Source organism: Nicotiana tomentosiformis, chromosome 11 (genome assembly GCF_000390325.3).
Source record: "Nicotiana tomentosiformis chromosome 11, ASM39032v3, whole genome shotgun sequence".
NCBI lineage: Eukaryota > Viridiplantae > Streptophyta > Magnoliopsida > Solanales > Solanaceae > Nicotiana > Nicotiana tomentosiformis.
In genome coordinates, this window is record NC_090822.1 from 62,872,620 (window position 1) to 62,899,725 (window position 27,106).

Consider the following 27,106-nt stretch of genomic DNA (forward strand, 5'->3'; position numbering starts at 1 on the left):
GATATGTGTATTAAAATGCTAGAGTTGTGTATCAAATGAAGGTTATGATTCCAAATTGTGTGAGAAAACTCAATATGCTTAAGACTCTTAATTGCTCATATGTGTACCTAAAGTCTTGATTGGAAATGTCTTACTGTTGATAACCTATAAAGATGTGCAAGAAGTATGAAATGCGATGATTGATATAAGTAAAAGTTATACTTGTGGCCAATGGTGCCAATAGAACTAAAAGATGTGAAAGAAGTATGAAATGCGATGATTGATATAAGTTAAAGTTATACTTGTGGCCAACAGAGCTAATGAAATGATGTGAGAAAATTTATGAAATGAGCCTTGATTCAACTATTCCGAATTGACTTCGAAAATAGAATTGCCTAAAAGCTTATAAACTCAAGTCATTCTCAGATGTCGCTGTTTTAACAGACGTTGTGATTTGTGAGTATTTTCAATGTGCTTTGCGGTCTTACATATTCGTAAATGGAAATTGTGTATTGCCCTTTGTGGGAAAAATATGTCAAGAATAAATGGTGTTTTATTTAGTGATGATTTTAACTTGCGGATTAATTGCCAATCATTTTACTCCATTTCTCGGAAAGAAATCTATTGTGCTTAAATTGTTCATTTCTAATGAACTTAGAGTTGTGATTTCCGAAAGATTATATGTATGTTGATATTTATGATGATGATGCATGAGAGCCTGTGGAATATCAAATATGGCCATCGTGCCTTGAATAAAGAATCTTGTGAATGGCCAAAAGAGCCAAGGAAATATTGTTGTTGTTATTGGTTGAAAATACTAGTTGAGATTTATACAATGTGAAAGATGATGAGGTAAATACATTTGCACCTATGTTATTTTTGTGAATTATTCCCCTTATTTGGGATGAGATTGATGTGATAAAATTATTCCTCTTAATTGGGATGAGATTGATTGATAAAAAGGGTTGATGTCTCAAATAAGATAGCTTAGTCGATCGGGTCGTGATCGGACACCATGCCGCACACATGGTGGTGATTGTGCTGGAAATTATAATTGAAATTGAGATTTTGGTTGATTTCTTCGAATAAGACAGCCTAGCTGATTAGGTCGTGATCAGACTCCGTGCTAAAAGTACGGTGGCATTGGTATTGATAGTAATTGTGGTTAATTCTCTAATGAGATAGCCTAGCCGATCGGATCATGATCAGACTCCGTGCTAAAATTATAGTGGTAATGGTATTGATAGTAATTGTGGTTGATTCTCTAATGAGATAGCCTAGTTGATCGGGTCGTGATCGGACTTCGTGCTAAAAGTACAGTGGCATTAGTATTATGAACATTGGTATTGTGAACCTTGGTATTGTGAACATCGGTATTGTAAACATTGATATTGTAAATATTGGTATTTTGAACACTGGTATTGTGAACATTGGTATTGTGAACCTTGGTATTGTGAATATTGGTATTGTGAACATTGATATTGTGAACATTGGTATTTTGAACACCGGTATTTTGAACATTGGTATAGTGAACCTTGGTATTGTGAACATTGGTATTGTGAATATTGGTATTGTGAATATTGGTATTGTGAACAGTGGTATATCGGTGCTAAAGACCTCCCAACCAAAAATAATATTATCATCATAATTTGATTATCACTTACTAGTGTTATCTTCATATTTTGGAAATTATTATGTTTTAACTTGGCATTTGAATATCATTGATTGTGACTTGATGTTTCTATGGATTTCCCTTTTCTTACATTGGTATTCTATTTTGAAAGAGGATAGTTAGCTTTACATACTAGTACTATTCACTATGTACTAACGTCTCTTTTGTCGGGGGCGCTGCATCTTTAATGGATGCAGGTGATTCATCAGCGGTGCAACTTGGGTCCTCGTTAGCAGTTACTCCCTATTCAGCAGGTTTTGGTGAGCCCTATTCTATTCCGGGCTCGATGTCACTTGATGTTACACTTTGTGTCTTGAGGTATAGCCGGGGCCTTGTTGCCGGCACTTCCATACTATTCTTCTGTCATATTTAGAGGCTCCGTAGACAGGTTGTGGGTGGTGTATGATGTTGGGAATTGAACTAAAAATGTTGCTATTTGGCAAACATGTTTTTCATTATACCTATAAACTTGTAATACTTTGGAAATTATGAACGAAGTTGCTAATGGAATGAAAGGGAGTTGTTAATAAAATATTTTCAGTATTTGGTTAATGGAGTGCATCTCCTCTTTATTCATGGATGAGTTCGGGTATAAGGAAATTTAATAGGCTTGCTCGGACGGGTTTACTCGGTTGAGCGCCGGCCACGCTCCCCGAGTTTGGGGCATGACAGTTCAGGCCGAGGAGGCCACTATGAGTATCAATACCCGACGAACCAGAAAGAAAATATAAATGAGGGCCGACAAGGATACTAACATACTATACATACTGAACCTGTGTCTACAAAGCCTCTAAGAATATCTGACATCAAAATATCATTGGGACAGGGCCTCGGCCAACCTGTAAGTCTATAACAAAATCTGATATCATGACCTCTAGACTCGGCTATACTTTAAAAGAGATGGAGTTTTACCGATTTTCTAATGAATATCAATCCTGTCTACTTTGAGGGTTCGTCAAACTGATTACTTGCGCCTGTAGGCATGAAGTGCAGTGCCCTATCAATGGGATGTTAGTACAATGCGATGTACGAAGCATGTAAGGTAGAAAGCAATACATATAAATAAATTCTGAAAACTGAAAGCATGAATGAATACAAAAATAGTCTGCTGAATGATAATAATAATAATAAGAGTGAGCTTACCACGTGCTGTAGATCGACTTACTAGATCGTTATCACTTGGACCACTTGGTCCTTCAATCAGATTGAACAACTCAACTTATCATAAGATTCTGAACTATTTCTAGTAACCGTTGCTCAGTGATTTCTTTTTGCATCGTCATAGTTACTTATTATGAGAACACAATGTGGCTCTTATGCGTAGCAAGGTAGACCGTCTGTAAGGCACACTACAACATTACTATCTGGTGGCACGTACGCATAGCAAAGCAGACCGTCCGTACGGCTCAAAATATTAGGGTCGGACTATGCGTACACATGGGACCGTTTATAGCCAATCTTTATATTACCTATGCGTTTCATAGACCTGCATAGGTTAACCTTCATTATCCCCATACGCGTTCATAGACTGTCCATAGGGAACATACTTATGCATAAACAACATTACAATAACATGCAGTAATCAATATCTTACAGGATTGGTACTCGTGTCTATAACGTATAACTTATTCTAGTACTTTCAGTAACTCTCAGTTCGTATTTGGCAACTCATAATCCGTACTCATTAGCTTTAAAGAAACTCATAACAACTCTCAGATTTACACATCCGTCGTGACATACTAGTAAAAGGCTTTCAAGATTCGTATAATCTTAACTTTACAAATTCATTTGGTACATCGTAGGGCTCGTATTTCATATTGCTTCAAGCGACTCATCGCATTCGTTAACTTAATCTCTACTTCCTTTAATGTATGGAATATCATTACTATTTCTGCATGTGCACGATTATTCTAGTTAGGTAGTACAATGCATTTCATAACTTATGTGACCTTACGTTCTTCTACATACGATCTATTCTTCATTCGTTAGTTTGCTCATTCACAACCTTTATATTTATGGGGAGGTTCTTCTTAAGAAACTTATCACATCTCTTAATTTACATCTCTCTCTGTCTTATTAGCATTAGGGATCTTCCGTAGCTACCTTCACTAACCAATGAAAACTACTTCGGCCATTTCATAAGATCATAGGCTCTATACGTAATTTCTACTCGTGAGCCATTTATAATTTACCGTTAAACGAAAGCTATACTTCTCGCCGTAGACTCAACATAAGTTCCCTGAGGTCTCTACTTATTTCTACGAATTATCCGTGGATTACAACTACGAGTAACTCATTTCTTATCTATAATCACTTTCGAACTATTAGAGGCTCTTAACCCGTCAACATAGAACATATGTGAGGACTCGTCCCCTTGAACGTCTCATAAGGGTGACGTCACTACAAAATCATGCTGGAAGAAGAAAGGGAAAGCCTTACATACCTTTAAGTCGATCCATCGATGAAGATGGTGGGAAAGTCTCCTCTTCAATATAATCTACACCAATAAAAATAACACTACTATCAACAATAGTAACACATCAACTAGCTACCACGCGACAAGCTTGTTCTATGGCAAATCGGATAGCATCTCCTCCGTTTCTTTCACCTCCTTCAAGATCACAACATCAACAATAACATGCCACCCTTAATCCATATATCTAGTACCTTAACAATACGAGAACTGCCCAACAATATAATATAACAACAACAATAGGGCCAACGTTAAGCTTAGGAATAGCTAGCTTACGATACATCGAGCGACAAGCTCGATCCTTAACTAGCAACAAAACACTGATCTACACTTATTCTTCTCTTCAAGTTACATATTAACAACACACACACACACACACACACACACATATATATATATATATATATATATATATATATATATCATCTCCCTAAACTCCAGCCACAACAACATCATAAAAACACCTCAAACCAGTCCAACATGGTATCACAACTTCTATACGTCTTTTGACCGTCAATTCATAACTTCTAGATTCAAAAAACTTAGCTAGGGCTTAGATATGATAAAAGTAATGTAGGAGAAGAAGATATTACCTTTAAACGGTAAGAAAAACTCCCAGTACAACTCTCCTTAAACTTGAGAGAACTCACAACACATCAACAACATCATATTAGTGATCTCCCCCACTTCTACAACACTTTTGATGAAGAACTTAGGTGGTTTTCTCTTGGATTTGTGTATGAATCTTTAGGATATGCTTAGAGAGCGTTTAGAGCTGCTTGGAGGTCTAATTTGGTCTAAAATGATATTTAGATACGAAATTTATCACTTTATATAACAAGGTAAGTTTCCCCCGACTTTGTGGGTCCCAAGGAAGTTGCTTGCGCAGTCTCGAAAATACGAATATCTCTCTATTCTGACGTCGTATCGACGAACAGTTTAATGTTTTGGAAAGTAGACTCGTAGATCTTCAATATTATGGGTGTATCACCCCGTAACTCAAAGTATATTTAGAGAAAAGATCAGTGACATTAGACCCAAATTTAGGTCAAATTATAAATATAACTTGCGACAACTTTTGCCATGTTTTGTTTTACAACTTTTTTGACTTAAAACCTTAACATAAAAATATTATATGATTTCACTACCTTATAAGATGATCTCCTTAGGAATTATGCACTCCTAGTTTACCCTGAAAGTACGGGTTATAACATCTTTGATTCGTTTAACCTCCAATCCTCACGATACTTCCTTAACACTTATTTTAACCCATCATTATCTTTGTAAAGGTCCTTAAGCTCTCCAGCTTACTCTGATTCACTTAAGATGCATTGTATCATGAAAGTATGGGGTGTTACATTATATTAGCACTTGGGTAGGATCCGCCTCTCCGGAGTCTAGCATATCAGCAGTGACCGCAGGTATCGTACAGTGCTGGGTGGCTGAGTGTGCTGAGTGATTGAGCGTGACGAGTGGGAGTGTGAGACCTTGAGATTGAGTACTCTGAGAGTATGAGTACATGAGTTCATCATTGTGATTCATTGCATTTGACATGCATACTTGATATACAAGCATAGTGATGCATTTCCTCATGCTACAGGATTTGGTGACATTCATGATTTCACATGCACATTGACATATAGGCATGGAGATATACTTTCCTAATGCTATCTGAGAATAAAATATCTTATCTATTGTTGAAAGTGTTTGGTAAAACTCACAGTTTTCTGATTTACTCATATTTTGATAATTTCGGTGAAAGATTTGGGTTTTACTGTTATACCTGGAAAGCATGCCTATTTTTCGTAACTGTGAACGAACTGAGCATCATATCATTGAGTTATTACTTGTGTTGCTTTTATTATATTGTTACGAGTTGTTCTTGGCTATTGGTGTTGGACTCTGAATGTTGTCCAAGCTCATCACTGCTTTCAACCTAAGGTTAGATTTGTTACTTATTGAGTACATGGGGTCGGTTGTACTCAAACTACAGTTTTGCACCTTGCGTACAGATTTTAGAGCTGATGTTGTTGCGAGTGGCGGGGGCTGCCATTGAAGATGTACCATGTTCCGCTTATAGCTGCCTTTTTTTCTTGGTAGCTTTAGATTTATAAATCTGTTTATGCATGTTTCAAACAGATGATGTATTTATTTCCTACCAACATTGTAAACTCTAAGTCTTAGAAGCTCACGATTTGTACTACCAGTTCTTGGAAAATTGTATAAAATTCAGTTATTTCATTTTTGACTTTTATCATTATCATTATATTATGGATTATTGTTAATTGGCTTACCTAGCGGGTTGGGTTTAGGTGCCATCATGACTAGTTGAATTTTGGGTCGAGATAGTGTTGGAGTATCTCTGTATGATGGGAGTAGTTGAGTTGTAATGTAGAAAACGTCTCCTCTTGCTGGGAGAGGTTGCATTATAAAGTAAAGTATATCTACTTGATGGGAGCGATTGTACTGGAATGTAAAGTATTTCCGCACAATGGGAGTTGTTGACTTGAAAAAGCATAATCATGCCTTTAAGCTGCACGAGCAAAATGTCAAAACATTCAAAACAAATGAGAAATAAGGAGAATTCCCAAGAGGTACTCTTGACTGCGAAACTAAATTGTGGTCGTCGATTAGCAGAACGTTGGCGACGAGGTTTGTGACTATCTACTTGTAATCTCCGATGTGGTGGAGTGGCGGTGCAGATTGCCCCTATTGGCAAAGTGATTGGTTTGTTATATATAGGGATGCGATTGGCGAAGTCGACGCTCGATTTGTACAGGGCGATCCGATTGATTGAGCTGGTGGTTTTCTATATATAATGTTTCAATTAGCGAATCTGGTGGCTCAATTTTGTACAAGGTGCTTCAATTGACTGAGCTGACGGTTTGTTATTTACATGGCTCCAGTCGGTGGGGCCAGCGGCTCACTATATACAACATTCTCCACTTGGTTGAGCAGATGGTTTGCTATTTATAATATGCCCTGATCCTATCTGGTTCAAAAATACCTGCAAAGGATTTGAGAGTTAGTTTTCAGCTATATGAGGAAATTAATGAAAGAGATATGATAGTTATGAGGGAGTAGTGGATCCGTCATAGTCCCAATGTGTTCCAGCGCTTCTTTATGTCATGTCGGTACTGCATTCAAAGAAACAATTCTTAGCGGGAGGGGGGGGTGTTCATTTGTGTTAACTATAGTCCTGGCTTTGCCCAATCTTGATGAGGTTACGTCATAAAGTCCGGTAGGTGGAACGTGTTATGATATCTTTAGAAAACATTTTGAAAAATCTTTGTTTTATGGCATATGTAGTCGTTCCGGATTATGGCATATTTTTGGAAGTTCTTAAAACACGAGCATTGTTTATTGAAGAATCTATCCTGTGGATGTCGATCTTCCATGATGCTTCTGACAATGTGGCTTCTTGCCGCTGCAATTGCATCCTAATCTGAACTAATGCATTACAAAGGTTTTCCTATGGTTATGACCGACCTCTTTCAATTTGCCTACGTATCTGAAACGTAGTTCGTGGGTAATGACAAAGATATGATGAAGATGATCGAGTCTGACTCAGACTACCTATGTATCCAAATGGAATCAGGCCAGAACGTAGTTCAATTACAAAAGATGACTGAATCCGATGAGGATTGCCTACGTATTCCTTCGAAAGGAAATCAAGTCGTGGCGCAGTTCTGAGTAAATACAAAATGATATTTGGATTTTCTATTACAAAAGAAAAGGGAGAGAGAAAAAACCAAACCCTACGTGAGTTGCCTACATATCCCTCCGTGGGAAGTCCTGTTGAGCATAGTTATGTTACAGCCAAAACCTAACTCTATTGTCTTCAAACATAGTATCTCTTGATTTCATCTGAGTTGATAGGCTTCGTACTGACTCTTTCGACCATCTCTGCCAAGATCAGAGCTCCTCCCAACAACACTCGGTGGACCACATAAGGACATTGCCAATTCAGTGCGATCTTTCCTTTGGCTTCTTCTTGATGAGGGAATATTTTCTTCAAAACCAACTGCTTCAATATGAACTGGTGAGGCTTTACCCTTTTGTTAAATGCACTGGCCATCCTATTTTGATACAGTTGACCATGAAATATTGCGTACATTATATTCTCGTCAATGAGCATGAGTTTCTCCGTCCTGACCAATATCCATTATGATCGTCCAGTTTAGCTTCATGAATGACTCTCAAGGATGGTATCTTGACCTCCGCGGGTATCACAGCTTTGGTGCCATATACCAACATGTAGGGTGTTTCCCCCGTGGATGCCCTCACGATGGTCCGATAACCCTTAAGGCGAGGGAAAATTTCTCGTGCCAAGGCCTATGATTGTCCACTATCTTTCGCAAAATCCTTTTGATGTTTTTGTTGGCTGCCTCAACTGCTCCATTCATTTTCGGTCTATAGGCTGTAGAGTTACGGTGGACAATTCTAAACTTCTCGCAAATTTCCCTTATGAGATCACTATTGAGATTGGCTGCATTGTCAGTGATGATTGACTCGAGTATCCCAAATCGCTAGACTATATTGTTACGGACACCGCTACTTTCTTTGTGACGGCCTTGTATGTGAAGCTTCGGCCCATTTGGTGAAGTAATCAATGGCTACTAGGATGAATCAGTGCCCATTTGATGAAGCAGGCTCTATAGGTCCAATCACGTCCATGCCCCAAGCGGCAACCGGCCAAGGCGAACCCATTACATTCAACTCATTAGGTGGAACCCGGATGAAATCCCCATGGATCTGGCACTGGTGACACTTTTGCACATAGCGGATACTATCTCTTTCGATAGTTATCCAAAAGTATCCAGCTCTTAAAATCTTCTTGGCTAAGGTGAAGACATTCATATGGGGTCCGCATGTTCCTGCATGTACTTCTTCTAGCAATCTGGTTGCTTCAGCGGTGTTGTAAGGCCCCGTAAAATTTTGCAAAAGAAAATAATATTTCGTGGCACCGAATTGGTTTTACGTGTTGAGGATTATAGAAATTCTTTGGTTGAACAATGTATGGGAAAAAAAGGAAAAAATTCTTTTGGCGGAAAAATGTAATTCTGCGGTCCATTATGCGACCGCAGAATCATTCTGCAGGCCGCATAATGGCCGCAGAAGTGAGTAGGAGAGGGCCAAATCTGGCAGCAGCTATGTAGTCGACTATGCGACCGCATAACTGTTATGAGGTGCATTATGCGACCGCATAACAGTTATGCGGACCGCATAATGACCGCATACACGGACAGATTTTTGATCAATTTTGTCAGCTAGTATGCGACCATTATTCGGTCCGCATATCCATTATGCGATCGCATATGCGACCGCAGAACCGTTCCGGAGCTCCATTTTTGGGTTTTTAAAACCCGACTCTATTTCGTTAAATACACTCTTTGGGCCATTTTTGAGCTATATTCTAATATTTTAGAGTGAGAGAGAGTGCCCTAGAGTGAGAAGGTGTTCTTCAATAATTGGTCTTCAATTCTTGCCCAAGTGTGGGAAGATTAAGAAGGGAAACTCACTAGGTCTTCATCCTAGAGGTAAGATTCTACACCCTAACCCTCACTTTCGAATTTTGGGTAGAAATGGATAATTAGCAAGATAATTTCTGGGCAGGAGGGTTGTTTATTTACATACATGTGTTATAAAAGGGTGTAGAAAGATTGTTGAGCTAAAAATGGTAAAGATTGGGTTGTGGGATGATGGAATTCCCCATAAAAGGACCTTGGAACCTTACTACACACTTAGTGTTTGATAAAATGCTCAAATGAGCTAGAACCATGATCATCTTCCTAATTTTGGTTCAATTTATCATATTTCTAAAATAGATTGAAGTTGCTAAGAATTTTTGGAACATTTAGAGTGTAAGGAAGTTCAAGTAAGGTATGTTGGCTAAACTCTTCTCTTATAATTGAATCCCACGATATTCATGTAATTTATGTACGACCCGAGGGGTTTGTGTTGAAAGATATACGTTCCGAGTAAGTTTGTGCTGAAAGATATATGTTCAATAATTATCCTAAATGCTTTATTCATGTTATGTTGCCAATTGAGGATATGTTCAAGTATGGGTTGTGCATTAATAATGTGGCGACTTCAAGTCGAGTTCAAACGAAGGCTATTATGCTAGATTTTGTGAAATGTCTCTATGTGCCTTAGACTTTTAATTGCTCACATGTGTACTACACACCTTGATTTGAATTGTTGTTGTTGGTGATGATGATGTTGATGTTTGAAAGTAAAAATGTGAGCATGAAATACTAAATACGGCTAACATGCCAAGAATGATTTTATAATTATGGCCATCAGTGCTAATGAAATGAAAAGATGGGAAAGGAGTATGAAATGTGATGATTTATATAAAAAGGTTGATGTCGTGATTAAGACAGCCTAGCCGATCGGGTCGTGACCGGACACCATGCCGCACACATGGTGGTAATTGTGCTGGAAATTATAATTGAAATGGTAATTGTGGTTGATGTCCCTAATGGATAGCCTAGTCGATCGGGTCATGATCGGACTCCGTGTTAAAGACGGTGGTATTGATATTGAGAATAATTGTGGTTGATATCTCTAATGAGATAGCCTAGCCGATCGGGTCGTGATCAGACTCCACGCTGAGAGTACAATGGTATTGGTATGGTGAATAACGGTATTGTGAACAATGGTATATCGATACTAAAAATCTCCCAATGTGAGATATAGAAATTAATTTGAACAGTGTCTTGATCCTAAATTGAGGTTTGATGTTGATTAAAGATTCCATTAATATTATGATAATCTTGTTTGTATTATTTGTCATTCTATTGAAAGGGTGTTTAATTATACATACTAGTGCTATTCGACAGTACGAAAGTCCTTTTTGCCGGGGGCGCTGCATCTTTCAATGGATGCAGGTGGTTCCACAGCAGGAGATATTGATCAGTGATAGCAGTACACCTTCTTCCCAGATGACTTGGTGAGCCCCACTTCATCCCGGGGTCATGAATCTTTTGTACTTTGTGTATTCTGTTTGAGGTATAGCCGGGGCCTTGTTGCCGGCATTATTATTGTACTTTCTTTATCTATAGAGGCTCCGTAGACATAGTGTGGGTTGTGTATTAGTGCTGGGAAAGACAAACTATGCTATGTTGTGGTTGTATTACTTGTCCATTTGAGACTTTAAAAATGGTGAAACTTATGGTAAGAAATTGGTAATTGCAGACATGACAACTTTATTGTTTAATTAAGGAAAACATATATTCTCTTTATTCATGAATGAGTTTGGGTAGAAGGAATCTAACAGGCTTGCTCGATCGGGTTTACTCGGTTGAGCGCCGGTTGCGCTCCTCGGTTTTGGGGCGTGCCAAACTTGGTATCAGAGCCTAAGGTTTTAAAGTGTACTAGGATGTCTCGGAGTCGTGTCTAGTAGAGTCCTTATTATCAGTGTGTTGTCGACCACATCTATAATTAGGATGCTACAAGGAAATTTAGGAATAATACCCTTCTTTCATGTTCTTGATCGTGCGATAAAGCTGGTTGTAAGATTGTTCCTCCTTTAACTCCTACGTTGCTCTAATATTCAGTACATGGCACCTAAGAAGAAGGCACGAACTGGCCGAAGAGTCAATGTCACCCCAGGAGTGACAGTTGATCCTATAATTGATGATGCGGGTGAGCACCCGAGGAGTGAGAATATTCCTCCAGTTACTACACTGTCTGACTCTACTACAACTGATCAAACCGTACCTATCCCTGCACCTATTGAGGGTGCAACGGTTCCTCCAACTGATATACCAGTTCCACCTCCAGTTCCAGCTTCTGATTCTGGTGTTTCTGATGTTGATATTAGAGAAGCCATACAGATGTTGGCTGAAATAGTGGCTTCCCAGGCCCAGAGGTCAAATATTGCACCTACTTCTTCCGGTCAGCCAGGAGATTCTACTAGTTTCAGGGTGAACAGGTTTCTCCAGTTGGATCCTCCAGTGTTCACAGGTACTAACACAAAGGAGGATCCCTAGGATTTCATTGATGAGATGCACAAGACTCTCCGAGTTATGCGTGTTACTGAGACAGAGGCAGTGGAATTGGCTTCCTACCTCCTGAAAGAGGTGGCATATTCTTGGTTTGAACTATGGGAGAAGTCCCGTGGAGAAGGGAGCTATTCGGCAAGGTGGGGTGAGTTTGCCGATGCCTTCATTGATCATTTCTTGCCTGCCGAGACTAAGGCAGCCCATGCTACTGAGTTTGAGAACTTGAGGCAAGGTAGCCTGAGTGTGTGGGATTACCATATGAGATTCGCGTACCTGTCTAAATATGTTATTTACATGCTGCCCACTATGGAGGCTAGAGTTCGCCGATTTGTACAGGGCCTTAGTCCCTTGTTAATTAATGAGTCCGCTACAGCAGCCTTGAATTCTAATTTGAACTATGGAAAGATGGTGGCATTCGCTCAAGCCAAAGAGACCCGCAAATTAAGGAACAGAATGGAGCGAAAGGGTAGTAATAAGGCCCGATCTGCGGGAAACTTTGGTGGTTCTTCTGGTGGTTGAAAGTCAACATTCAGGGGAGGGTCGTCACGGCCATCCCAGTCCTTTGCTTAGTCTTCGGCTAGTGCACCACCATGAGGGCCCAGTCAGCACCAGCAGCGGAGCCATTTCAGGCCTAATCAGGGCAACAGTGGCTCATATCAGCAGGGTCTTCATGGAGGCAGATTCCAGCGGCAGAGGAGGGCCCCATGCCCTCATTGTGGAAAGATTCACCTAGGAATATGCTACATGGACTTACCCATATGCTACAGATACAGATTGAGGGGTCACATTCAGAGGGATTGACGTTCGTCCCACCAGGGTGCGGGCAGGGGCCCAACACAACCAGCCAATTCTGCAGCTACTACATCCGCAACACCTCCTCCAGCTCGAAGCACTCCAACACCCGCAGGGCGTGGTACAGTTAGGGGTGGAGCAAAGAGTTCGGGAGGATCTGGCCGTTTCTATGCTATGAGGGGTTGCCAGAATTCAGAGGCTTCTCCAGATATTGTCACAGGTATATTGACTGTCCAATCTAATGATGTATATTCTCTTATTGATCCCGGTTCCACTTTGTCATATGTCACACCTTATGTTGCTATGGAATTTGGGATAGAACCAGAACAGCTTTATGAGCCGTTCTCTGTATCTACTCCGGTTGGTGAGTCTATTTTGGCTACGCGAGTCTATAGGGATTGTGACATCACGTTGCGTGGTCGGGACACCGTGGCCGATCTTATTGAATTGAGAATGGTCGATTTTGATGTGATAATGGGGATGGATGTGCTTTATTCATGTTTTTCCAAGCTCGATTGCTGAACCAGAATTGTTAGGTTAGAATTTCCAAATGAGCCAATTATTGAGTGGAAGGGTGATGATGTGGTGCCAAAGGGTAGGTTTATTTCCTACCTTAAGGCCACAAAGATGATCAACAAGGGATGTATTTACCATTTGGTCTGGGTTACGGACACCGATGCTGAGGCACCTACACTTAAGTCCATGCCTGTTGTGAATGAATTTCCGAGAGTCTTTCCGGATGATCTCCCTGGGATCCCACCAGACAGAGAGATTGATTTTGGGATTGATGTGATGCCAGACACGCATCCTATATCTATTCCACCCTATAGAATGGCACCGGCAGAATTGAAGGAGCTTAAGGAACAATTGAAAGATTTGTTAGAAAAGGGTTTCATCCGACCCAGTATATCGCCTTGGGGCACACCTGTTCTCTTTGTAAGAAAGAAAGATGGGTCACTACGTATGTGTATTGACTATCGGCATCTTAATAATGTCACAATCAAGAATAAGTACCCACTGCCAAGGATAGATGACTTGTTTGATCAATTGCAAGGTGCCAGGTAGTTCACCAAAATTGATTTAAGATCCGGGTATCACCAATTGAAGATCAGGGAGCGGGATATTCGGAAAATAGCTTTTAGGACCCGGTATGGGCATTTTGAGTTTCTAGTGATGTCTTTAGGGCTAACAAATGCCCCAGCAACCTTCATGGATCTTATGAATCGAATCTTCAAGCCTTTTCTTGACTCCTTTGTGATAGTGTTCATTGACGATATTCTTGTATTTTCACGAAGTAAGGAGGACCATGCTGACCATCTCAGGGTGGTTCTGCAAACCCTGCATCAGCACAAATTAAATGAAAAGTTTTCAAAATGTGAATTTTGGCTCGAGTCGGCCATATTCTTGGTTCATGTTGTCTCTAATGAAGGAATTAAGGTTGATCCTCAGAAAATTACAGTAATGAAGAATTGGACGAGGCCTACAACTCCAATAGAGATTTGCAGTTTCTTAGGCTTAGCTGGATATTACAGAAAGTGTGTGGAGGGGTTTTCTAATCTTGCCTCTCCATTTACTAAATTGACGTAGAAGGCAACTAAGTTCCAATGGTCAGATGCTTGTGAAAAGAGTTTCCAAAGAATTGAAAGCAAGATTGACTACGGCACCAGTGTTGACTCTACCAGAGTGTATAGATGGATTTGTGCTATTTGTGACACTTCAAGAATCGAGCTTGGATATGTATTAATGCAACATGGAAAGGTTATAGCTTATGTTTCTAGGCAACTCAAGAATCATGAAAAGAACTATCCAACACCAGATTTAGAACTTGCGGCAGTGGTATTTGCATTGAAAATTTGGTGTCATTATTTATATGGGGTCCATGTGGATATATTCACGGACCATAAAAGCCTTCAATATATTTTCAAGCAGAAGGAATTGAATTTGAGGCGGAGAAGATGGCTTGAGTTACTCAAAGACTATGACATTGATATTCTAAATCATCCGGGAAAGGCCAATGTTATGGAAGATGCTCTTAGCCGGAAATTCATGGGTAGTTTGGCTCACTTGGAGGCATATCAAAGGCCATTGGCCAAGGAAGTTCACTGATTGGCTAGTTTTGGAATTCGTCTTGTGGACTCTAGTGAAGGAGGGGTAATTGTGCAAAATAGGGCTGAATCATCACTTGTTGTGAAAGTCAAAAAAAACAATACAACGATCCGTTGTCGGTACAGTTGAAAGAGGGGATTCATAAACATAAGACTATGGCCTTTTCTCTTGGCATGGATGATGGTACACTAAGGTACCAAGGGCGACTATGTGTTCCAAATATGGATGGTCTCTGGAAAAGGATTATGACTGAAGCTCACACATCTAGGTATTCCGTGCACCCAGGTTCTACAAAAATGTATCATGATATTAAGAAAGTCTATTGGTGGAATGATATGAAAAGGAATGTGGCAGACTTTGTGGCAACATGTCCGAATCGTCAGCAAGTGAAGACCGAACACCAAAGTCCCGGTGGGTTGGCACAAAATATAGAAACTCCAATGTGGAAGTGGGAAATGATTAATATGGACTTTGTTGTAGGATTACCGTGCACTCCGCGTAAGTTTGACTCAATTTGGGTGATTGTGGATCGACTCACGAAGTCAGCACACTTTTTGCCGATTAAGTTTACCGACACGGCGGAGCAGTATGCTCAGTTGTATATCAAAGAAATAGTCAGGTTGCATTTTCCATCATTTCTGATCGGGGAGCACAATTCATTGCTAAATTTTGGAAGAAATTTCAGCTAGGTTTGGATACTCAGGTGAATCTTAGTACAGCCTTTCACCCGCAGGCTGACGGGCAAGCAAAGCGGACTATTCAGACGCTTGAGGATATGTTGTTCGCTTGTGTTCTAGACTTTAAAGGTAGCTGGTATGATCATTTACCACTCATAGAATTTGCATATAACTAAATCTATCATGCTAGCATTCAAATGGCACCGTTCCAGGCTTTATATGGTAGGAGATGTAGATCTCCCATTGGGTGGTTCAAAATTGGGGAAGCATGTTTGATAGGGCCAGACCTCTTGCATCAGGCTATAGAAAAAGTTAAAATCATTAAGTTGCGGTTGGAGACTGCTCAGAGTCGTCAGAAATCCTATTCGGATGTTCGTCGTAGGGATTTGGAGTTCCAAGAAGATGATTGGGTATTCTTGAAAGTTTTCCCCATGAAGGGTGTAATGCGATTTGGTAAGAAAGGGAAATTGAGTCCCAGGTATGTCGGACTGTACAAAATCATTCAGAGGATCGGTGAGGTGGCGTACAAGGTTGAACTACCACCTACGATGTCATTAGTACACCTGGTGTTTCATGTGTCTATGTTAAAGAAAGTAGTTGGAGACCCGACAGTCATTGTTCCGATTGAGACTATTGAGGTTAATGAAGAATTGACTTATGAAGAGATTCCAGTTTCTATTATTTATCGGCAAGTCCGAAAGTTGAGAAACAAAGAAATTACATCCGTAAAAGTGCTATGGCGAAACCAACATGTTGAAGAGGCTATTTGGGAGGCCGAGTATGAAATGAAGAAAAAGTATCCTTATTTGTTTAAATGACCATGTATTTATAAAGTTGTGATCTAGGAAAAATTGTAAGGCTCTCTCTCAAATATCATTTGTACAATTGGCGTTACGAGTATTCCTTTCTGGAAATATATTGCTTGTGAGAATACAGTTGGTGTTATTTTGTATTATGTTACATCGTTGGATTATGTATATGCTGTTAGGATGTGTTTCTGGGGACCTCCGACAGGTGGATAGGCCTAGTTATAAGGGAAACTCTAGCGAAATTTTTGGAAATTTAGGGAGTTAGTCAATTTGGGGTTACTGGTGTGTGGTATGAAAATTGAGTTGCATAAGCTGCTAATAACAGGTTTTGACCCTCATTCGAGGACAAGTGATCTTAAGTGGGGAAGAATGTAAGGCCGCATAAAATTTTGCAAAAGAAAATAATATTTTGTGGCACCAAATTGGTTTTACGTGTTGAGAATTATAGAAATTCTTGGGTTGAACAATGCACGGGAAAATATTGGAAAAAAAAAATTTGGCGGAAACATATAATTTTGCGGTCCATTATGCGACCGCAGAATCACTCTGCGGTCCGCATAATGGCCACAGAAGTGAGCAGGAGAGGGCCAAATCTGGCCGCAGCTATGCGGTCGACTATGCGACCGCATAACTATTATGCGGTGCATTATGCGACCTCATAACAGTTATGCGGACCGCATAATGACCGCATACACGGACAGATTTTTGATCAATTTTGTCAGCAAGTATGCTATCATTATGCGGTCCGCATATCCATTATGCGTTCTAATATGCGACCACAGAACTGTTCCGGAGCTCCATTTTTGGATTTTTAAAACCCGACCCTATTTCGTTAAATACACTCTTTGGGCCATTTTTGAGCTATAATCTGATATTTTAGAGTGAGAGAGAGTGCCCTAGAGTGAAAAGGTGTTCTTCAATAATTGGTCTTCAATTCTTGCCCAAGTTTGGGAAGATTAAGAAGGGAAACTCACTAGGTCTTCATCCTAGAGGTAAGATTCTACACCCTAACCTTCACTTTCGAATTTTGTGTAGAAATGGATAATTAGCCGATCGGATATGTCAATAATGTGCATAGCCAAGTCTTCAGGAAGTATCTTCAGTAGCTTTTCCTCATTCCAACTACCATCCTCAACGACATCATAAATATTTTGAATTGTGTCGTCAATCACAAAATCAGGAGGTGTGACAAAGAATAAAGCTCCTAGCCTCGTCCAGTTTTCGTACCAGAATAATGATGATCCCATTTTTGGACTCCACAATATTTGAGGTTAGATTATATCCCTATACTCCAACATTTTCCCCCATACGTGTGATCCTTCTTTCCAAGGAACTAATATAGGATTGAACTTCTTGCAATATTTCTAGCTCATAAAGGAGATTCAAAGGCTAGGTTTTGTTCTAAAGTTCCACCACAATTTACAAAACAATAATTTAGAGACATCATGTAGTGATCTAAATCCCACACCACCTTCTTCAAACGGCAAACACAAAGTATTCCAAGATGCCCAATGCCGATTCTTTCCCCCAATTGAACTGCTCTAAAAGAATTGCACGAAGATCTTGTGAAGTTTATTTATAACGGAGGCAGGAGGATTCATCGCTGTCAATAAGTGAATAGGAATACTTTCTAGTACATGTGATATCAAAACTGCCCTACCCCCAACGGATAACAATTTTCCTTTCCAAGCTTGTAATTTGTCCAGCACCTTATTGAACAAACCATTATATAAATCCATCCTCCTTCTGGAGATAAATATTGGGCACCCAAGATACGTGAAGGGGAAGTCGTACTTGGAAATTTCAGTAATTCTTTCAACCTTAGTAATCACCTCCATGCTGGTAGTGTGATATGTGTACACAGCAGACTTTGCTTTGTTCACCAATTTCCCAGATGCTACCTCATATGCATTTAGAACCTCTATTACCAGTTGTAAAGAGGTAGTATCTGAGGATGAGAAGATAATGGTATCATCTGCATAGGCTAGATGATTTATTTTAGGACTCCACTTAGGCAGTCCAAACCCACAGACATGTAGATTCAAATGCAAAGCATTCAAGCCTCTAGATAATGCCTCATTAGCAAGAATGAAGAGGGTAGGTGACACTGGATCTCCTTGTTTAACCCTTCTTGTTGATTTGAAAAAACCTTGAGGTTGGCCATTGACGAGCACTGAGTACCAATTGTTAGATACAATTCCAAACACAAAACCAATGAACCGCTCACAAAACCCCATCTTCCTTAGTACCTTAGTCAAGAATAACCACAATAGCCTATCATAAGCTTTTGTCATATCAAGCTTAATGACTACATTAGGTCCTGCCTTTATTCTTAGCCTAATGTCTGTGATGATCTCTTGAGTTAGAAGCACATTTTTGATAATATTTCTCCCTTTTACAAAGCCAGCCTGTTCATCCGAAATTAGACTCGGCAGTAACTCCACCATTCTTCCATGAATCACTTTAGAAAAAAATTTGTTTATGAACTTACTAAGGCTTATAGGCCGCATATCTGAAAATGTTATCACCTCATTTTTCTTAGGTAAAAGTACCAAATTTGTATGTGTGATATATTTTGGTAACTCATGACCATTAAAGAAAGCCTTTACCATATCAAAAAATATCATCACCTACGATATCCCAGCATGAATGATAAAAGTTTCCCGTGAATCCATCTGGTCCGCCTACACTCGTACCATTTAGTCCATGAACTGCTTGCTTTACCTCCTCCTTTGTGGTCTGTCTTATTAAGTTTGAATTCTGTTCCATATTAACCATGTGAGGAACATGGTCTATGATGCCAAATGTTGAAGGAATAAAATCTTCTCGCAACTGTTCTCTGAAAAATTGGACAGCTTCTTCAGCTATTTTTGAATTCTCATCAAGCCAATTGCCATAACTGTTTTGAATCCTGTTGAGTTGCAATTTCTTCCTTCGACCATTGAACTGTGCGTGAATAAATTTTGTGTTCCTATCGCCATCTTTAAACCATGCCATACCAGATTTTTGTTGCCAAAACTCGTCCTCCAGTGCAAGATATCTAATAATAGCAACCTGTACCTTTTGTAATCTTTCCCGATTCTGCTGTGTAGGATTAGCCTCAAATTGGGATTCATGCACCCTTACAACTTCTTGAAGATCCGGGTATCACCAATTGAAGATCAGGGAGCGGGATATTCCGAAAATAGCTTTTAGGACCCGGTATGGGCATTTTGAGTTTCTAGTGATGTCTTTTGGGCTAACAAATGCCCAAGCAGCCTTCATGGATCTTATGAATCGAATCTTCAATCCTTTTCTTGACTCCTTTGTGATAGTGTTCATTGACGATATTCTTGTATTTTCACGAAGTCAGGAGGACCATGTTGACCATCTCAGGGTGGTTCTGCAAACCCTGCATCAGCACAAATTATATGAAAAGTTTTTAAATGTGAATTTTGGCTCGAGTCGGCCATATTCTTGGGTCATGTTGTCTCTAATGAAGGAATTAAGGTTGATCCTCAGAAAATTGCAGTAATGAAGAATTGGACGAGGCCTACAACTCCAACAGAGATTCGCAGTTTCTTAGGCTTAGCTGGATATTATAGAAAGTTTGTGGAGGGGTTTTCTAATCTTGCCTCTCCATTTACTAAATTGACGTAGAAGGCAACTAAGTTCCAATGGTCAGATGCTTGTGAAAAGAGTTTCCAAGAATTGAAAGCAAGATTGACTACGGCACCAGTGTTGACTCTACCAGAGGGTATAGATGGATTTGTGGTATATTGTGACACTTCAAGAATCGAGCTTGGATGTGTATTAATGCAACATGGAAAGGTTATAGCTTATGTTTCTAGGCAACTCAAGAATCATGAAAAGAACTATCCAACACCTGATTTAGAACTTGCGGCAGTGGTATTTGCATTAAAAATTTGGTGTCATTATTTATATGGGGTCCATGTGGATATATTCACGGACCATAAAAGCCTTCAATATATTTTCAAGCAGAAGGAATTGAATCTGAGGCGGAGAATATGGCTTGAGTTACTCAAAGACTATGACATTGATATTCTATATCATCCGGGAAAGGCCAATGTTATGGAAGATGCTCTTAGCCGGAAATTCATGGGTAGTTTGGCTCACTTGGAGGCATATCAAAGGCCATTGGCCAAGGAAGTTCACTGATTGGCTAGTTTGGGAATTCGTCTTGTGGACTCTAGTGAAGGAGGGGTAATTGTGCAAAATAGGGCTGAATCATCACTTGTTATGAAAGTCAAAGAAAAACAATACAACGATCCGTTGTCGGTACAGTTGAAAGAGGGGATTCATAAACATAAGACTATGGCCTTTTCTCTTGGCATGGATGATGGTACACTAAGGTACCAAGGGCGACTATGTGTTCCAAATGTGGATGGTCTCCGGGAAAGGATTATGACTGAAGCTCACACATCTAGGTATTCCGTGCACCCAGGTTCTACAAAAATGTATCATGATATTAAGAAAGTCTATTGGTGGAATGATATGAAGAGGAATGTGGCAGACTTTGTGGCAACATGTCCGAATTATCAGCAAGTGAAGACCGAACACCAAAGTCCCGGTGGGTTGGCACAAAATATAGAAACTCCAATGTGGAAGTGGGAAATGATTAATATGGACTTTGTTGTAGGATTACCGTGCACTCCGCGTAAGTTTGACTCAATTTGGGTGATTGTGGATCGACTCACGAAGTTAGCACACTTTTTGCCGGTTAAGTCTACAGACACGGCGGAGCAGTATGCTTAGTTGTATATCAAAGAAATAGTCAGGTTGCATTTTCCATCATTTCTGATCGGGGAGCACAATTCATTGCTAAATTTTGGAAGATATTTCAGCTAGGTTTGGATACTCAGGTGAATCTTAGTACAGTCTTTCACCCGCAAACTGACGGGCAAGTAGAGCGGACTATTCAGACGCTTGAGGATATGTTGTTCGCTTGTGTTCTAAACTTTAAAGGTAGCTGGTATGATCATTTACCACTCATAGAATTTGCATATAACTAAATCTATCATGCTAGCATTCAAATGGCACCGTTCCAGGCTTTATATGGTAGGAGATGTAGATCTCCCATTGGGTGGTTCAAAATTGGGAAAGCATGTTTGATAGGGCCAGACCTCGTGCATCAGGCTATAGAAAAAGTTAAAATCATTAAGATGCAGTTGAAGACTGCTCAGAGTCGTCAGAAATCCTATTCGGATATTCGTCGTAGGGATTTGGAGTTCCAAGAAGATGATTGGGTATTCTTGAAAGTTTCCCCCATGAAGGGTGTAATGCGATTTGGTAAGAAAGGGAAATTGAGTCCCAGGTATGTCGGACTGTACAAAATCATTCAGAGGATCGGTGAGGTGGCGTACAAGGTTGAACTACCACCTACGATATCATTAAAACACCTGGTGTTTCATGTGTCTATGTTAAAGAAAGTAGTTGGAGACCCGACAGTCATTGTTTCGATTGAGACTATTGAGGTTAATGAAGAATTGACTTATGATGAGATTCCAGTTTCTATTATTGATCGGCAAGTCGGAAAGTTGAGAAATAAAGAAATTGCATCCGTAAAAGTACTATGGCGAAACCAACATGTTGAAGAGGCTATTTGGGAGGCCGAGTATGAAATGAAGAAAAAGTATCCTTATTTGTTTAAATGACCATGTATTTATAAAGTTGTGATCTAGGAAAAATTGTAAGGCTCTCTCTCTATGAATTTTGTATCATTTGTACAATTGGCGTTACGGGTGTTCCTTTCTGGAAATATATTGCTTGTGAGACTACAGTTGGTGTTATTTTGTATTATGTTACATCGTTGGATTATGTATATGCTATTTGGATGTGTTTCTGGGGACCTCTGACAGGTGGATAGGCCCTAGTTATAAGGGAAACTCTGGCGAAATTTTTGGAAATTTAGGGAGTTAGTCAAATTTGGGGTTGCTGGTGTGTGGTATGAAAATTGAGTTGCATAAGCTGCTAATAACAGGTTTTGACCCTCATTCGAGGACGAGTGATCTTAAGTGGGAAAGAATGTAAGGCCGCGTAAAATTTTGCAAAATAAATAATGTTTTGTGGTGCCAAATTGGTTTTACGTGTTGAGGATTATAGAAATTCTTGAGTTGAACAATGCACGGGAAAATATTGGAAAAAAAAAATTTGGCGGAAAAATGTAATTCTGCGGCGGAGAGGGCCAAATCTGGCCGCAGCTATGCGGTCGACTATGCGACCGCATAACTATTATGCGGTGCATTATGCGACCTCATAACAGTTATGCGGACCGCATAATGACCGCCTACACGGACAGATTTTTGATCAATTTTGTCAGCAAGTATGCGATCATTATGCGGTCCGCATATCCATTATGCGTTCTAATATGCGACCGCAGAACCGTTCCGGAGCTCCATTTTTGGATTTTTAAAACCCGACCCTATTTCGTTAAATACACTCTTTGGGCCATTTTTGAGCTATAATCTGATATTTTAGAGTGAGAGAGAGTGCCCTAGAGTGAAAAGGTGTTCTTCAATAATTGAGAGGTAAGATTCTACACCCTAACCTTCACTTTCGAATCTTTATCGGGTCGTGATCGGACACCATGCCGCACACACGGTTGTAATTGTGCTGGAAATTGTAATTGAAATGGTAATTGTGGTTGATGTCCCTATAGGATTGCCTAGCCGATTGGGTCGTGACTGGACTCCGTGTTAAAGACGGTGGTATTGATATCGAGAGTAATTGTGGTTGATGTCTCTAATGAGATAGCCTAGATGATCGGGTCGAGATCGGACTTCGTGCTGAGAATACGGTGGTACTGGTATGGTGAATAATGGTATTGTGAACAATGGTATATCGATACTAAAAATCTCCCAATGTGAGATATGGAAATTAATTTGAATAGTGTCATGATCCTAAATTGAGGTTTGATGTTGATTAAAGCTTCCATTGATATTATGATAATCTTATTTGTATTATTTGTCATTCTATTGAAAGGGTGTTTAGTTATACGTACTAGTGTTATTCGACAGTACTAACGTCCCTTTTGCTGGGGGCGTTGCATCTTTCAAGGGATTCAGGTGGTTCCACAGCAGGAGATATTGATCAGTAATAGCAATACACCTTCTTCCCAGCTGACTTGGTGAGCCTCACTTCATCCCGAGGTCATGAATCTTTTGTACTTTGTGTATTCTGTTTTAGGTATAGCCGGAGCCTTGTTGTCGGCATTATCATTGTACTTTCTTTATATATAGAGGCTCCGTAGACATAGTGTGGGTTGTGTATTAGTGCTGCGAAAGACAAACTATGCTATGTTGTGGTTGTATTACTTGTCCATTTAAGACTTTAAAAATGGTGAAACTTATGGTAAGAAATTGGTAATTGCATACATGACCACTTTATTGTTTAATTAAGGAAAACATATATTCTCTTTATTCATTAATGAGTTTAGGTAGAAGGAATCTAACAGGCTTGCTCGGTCGGGTTCACTTGGTTGAGCACCGGTCGCGCTCCTCAGTTTTGGGGCGTGACAGGTGTCTACACATCTTAATAGATCCAAGTCTGGGGTCCTCCTATATAGGACTTCCCCATTGAGGAAAAAGTGATTTTCCAGTCTTCTGAGTGCTCGCTTCTAACAATTAGTAGCATTCTTTGGATATTCTCTTGATTCAAGGAACCCTTTGATGTCGTAGTACCATGGTTTACCATCTGGCTCTCCGTCTATATGAAAATAATACGCATGTTGATCCCTGATCTCTATCTCGATAGGGTCGATATATTTCTTATTTGGATGCTAAACATGGATGATAAGGTCAAGAGCATCGACAAACTTGTTCTGGACTCTAGGAATATGCCTGAATTCGATCTTTTTGAACTTCTTACTAGCTCTTTTACACTGTGTAGGTATGGAAGGATCTTGACGTTCTTGGTAGTCCATTCTCCTTGAACTTGATGTATTAATAGATAAGAGTCCACTATGACCAAAAGCTCATTGATGTTCATAGCAACTGCCATTCTAGTCCCGAGGATACATGCTACGTACTCAGCCATATTATCTGTGCAAGGAAACCTTATCTTTGCTGATGCTGGGTAATGTTGTCCTGACTCCGAAATTAGGACTGCCCCAATTCCTACTCCTTCGAAATTTGTTGCTCCGTCGAAGAACATTCTCCACCCTGGGTATGACTTTGTGATATCTTCTCCGGTGAACAACACCTCCTCATTTGGAAAGTATGTAGTGAGCGGTTCATAATCCTTATCCACTAGATTCTCTACGAGGTGGTCGTCTAAAGCTTGTCCTTTGATGGTCTTCTTGTTTATGTACACAATGTCAAATTCGCTAAGAAGAATCTTCCATTTAGCTAGTTTTCTTGCAGGCATCGGCTTCTGAAAGATATACTTGAGCGGGTCGAGCCGGGATATTAAATGTGTGGTGTATGCTGACATGTAATGCCTTGACTTCTAGGCGATCCAGTCAAAGCACAGTAGGTGCGCTCTATCAGAGTTTATTTGTCCCTGCATGGTGTGAATTTCATGCTTAAGTAATAGATGGCCTGCTCTTTTCTTCAGGTTTCATCGTGTTGTCCCAACACGCATCCAAATGCATTATCTAAGACCGAGCTGTATAATAACAGTGGCTTCCCAAACTCGGGAGGAACCAACACTGGTGGATTTGACAAATACTCCGTAATTCTGTTGAAGGCTTTTTGACACTCTTCTGTCCATTTCGTAGCCACATCCTTCTTTAGTAGCTTGAAGATGGGTTCACAAATTACTGTAGACTGGGCTATGAAACGACTGATGTAATTCATCCTACCAGGAAACTCATCACATCCGTCTTGCTCTAGGGTGGTGGCAACTCTTGAATGGATTTGATCTTTGAAGGGTCTAGCTCTATCCCTTTCTTGCTTACGATGAAACCTTGCAATTTTCCAGCAGGGACTCCGAATGCGCATTTTGCGGGATTCAGCTTCAAATGTTCTGAACCCTTTCGAGACTTGATAATGACGTTATCCACATATACCTCGATCTCTTTGTGAATCATGTCAAGAAAAAGGGTTGTCATGGCCCTAATGTAAGTAGCGCCAACATTTTTGAGGCTGAATGGCATGACTCTATACCAGTAAACTCCACAAGGTGTAGTGAACGCTGTCTTTTCTGCATCTTCTTCGTGCATCAAGATCTGGTGGTATCCGGCGAAACAATCCACAAATGACGGCAGTTCGTGCTTCGCACAACTGTCAATGAGCATATAAATATTTGGTAAAGGAAAATCGTTTGTCGGGCTGGCCTTGTTAAGATCTCAATAATCCACATATATCCTGATCTTCCCATCCTTCTTCGGAACCGGGACAATATTTGCCAACCATGTGGGATAATTGGGGACCCTTACTGTTACGACCCAAATACCATAATAGGTCGTGATGGCGCCCAACTATGCTAATAGGCAAGCCAATGCATGAACCTCCACTTAACTATCCATTTTAATTTTTTTTAAATCATGAATTTAATTAAATAAATAGAATAAAATCTAGCACTCATATAAACCTATGCTTTTCTTTACTAAATTTCCGAATATAAATAAATCATAAAGTGAAGTGATATAATAACGTAAAATAAAATAACGAACATCCACTAGGAACCCCTAAAACCCGGTGTCACAAGAGCATGAGCATCTACTAGAACAATACAACACTACCACAACATCAGTCTGGAATATAAAATAGACAAGATATAATAACTAAATAAGATGGAGACTGTGTACTGCGAATCGTAGCGTAGAATGCAGCTCACCATAAAGTCCCCTCAACAGCTGCGCCAATGCACCAAGATGACCACCTAATGTACATGCCTCAGTACCTGTACATTCAGTGCAGAAGTGTAGCATGAGTACGTAAATCAGCGCGTACCAATAAGTGTCTAGCCTGACCCCGAAGAGGTAGTGACGAGAGGTCGACATTCACACTTACTAGTGGTCCAATAAATCAAATATAATAAGGTAGACAAGTATGAAACAATGAGAACATATATAGGCAAATAATACGGTCTACAACTGAACAGTGAACACAGTGTCCTCAATAAACGGATACCTCCTCAAATGGAATACGTAATGGTCAATAGCAAATCAATAGTCACATCTCAAGTCAGGAAACACATGAGTACGCAGACTCTTTATAAATTATTTCGTACCATTCTGCCAAGGTGAGCGGCCCAATCCCATAAGAGTGCTTCATAGAACTGCCAAGGCGAAAGGCCTGATCCCATAAGAGTGTGATAAATAATCATGTCGAGGTGAATGGCCCGATCCCATAAGAATATGATACATGATATTGCCGAGGCGAACGACCTGATCCCATAAGAATATGGTACTCTACCAAGGCGAATAGACTGATCCCATAAGAGTGTGTTACATGATACTGCCGAGGCGAATGGATTGATCCCATAAGAATATGATACATGATACTGCCGAGGCGAACAACCTGATCCCATAAGAATATGTTATTCCGCCCAGGCGAACGGACCAATACCATAAGAATATGTTACTTTGCCGAGACAAACGACCCAATCCTATATGAGTGTGTTACACGATACCGCTAAGGCGA

The 27,106-nt window shown here is 40.0% G+C and overlaps 3 protein-coding genes across 3 annotated transcripts; 2 read left to right on the plus strand and 1 right to left on the minus strand.

Moving 5' to 3' along the window:
* Window positions 1–1,312: 1,312 nt before the first annotated feature.
* Window positions 1,313–12,124, plus strand: LOC138901557 (uncharacterized). The gene is made up of 2 exons (XM_070189329.1): window positions 1,313–1,585; window positions 11,690–12,124. Exons 1-2 carry the CDS (start codon window positions 1,313–1,315, stop codon window positions 12,122–12,124), a joined length of 708 nt encoding a protein of 235 aa, XP_070045430.1.
* A 978-nt stretch (window positions 12,125–13,102) lies between these two features.
* LOC138901558 (uncharacterized) lies at window positions 13,103–13,450 on the plus strand. The gene has a single exon (XM_070189330.1). It carries the CDS (start codon window positions 13,103–13,105, stop codon window positions 13,448–13,450), a length of 348 nt encoding a protein of 115 aa, XP_070045431.1.
* Window positions 13,451–24,297: 10,847 nt separating this feature from the next.
* LOC138901560 (uncharacterized) lies at window positions 24,298–24,884 on the minus strand. Its single transcript, XM_070189331.1, has 2 exons — window positions 24,574–24,884; window positions 24,298–24,478 (listed from the first exon to the last, which is right to left on the minus strand). The coding sequence occupies exons 1-2, from the start codon at window positions 24,882–24,884 to the stop codon at window positions 24,298–24,300; spliced, it is 492 nt and encodes a 163-aa protein (XP_070045432.1).
* Window positions 24,885–27,106: the final 2,222 nt, after the last annotated feature.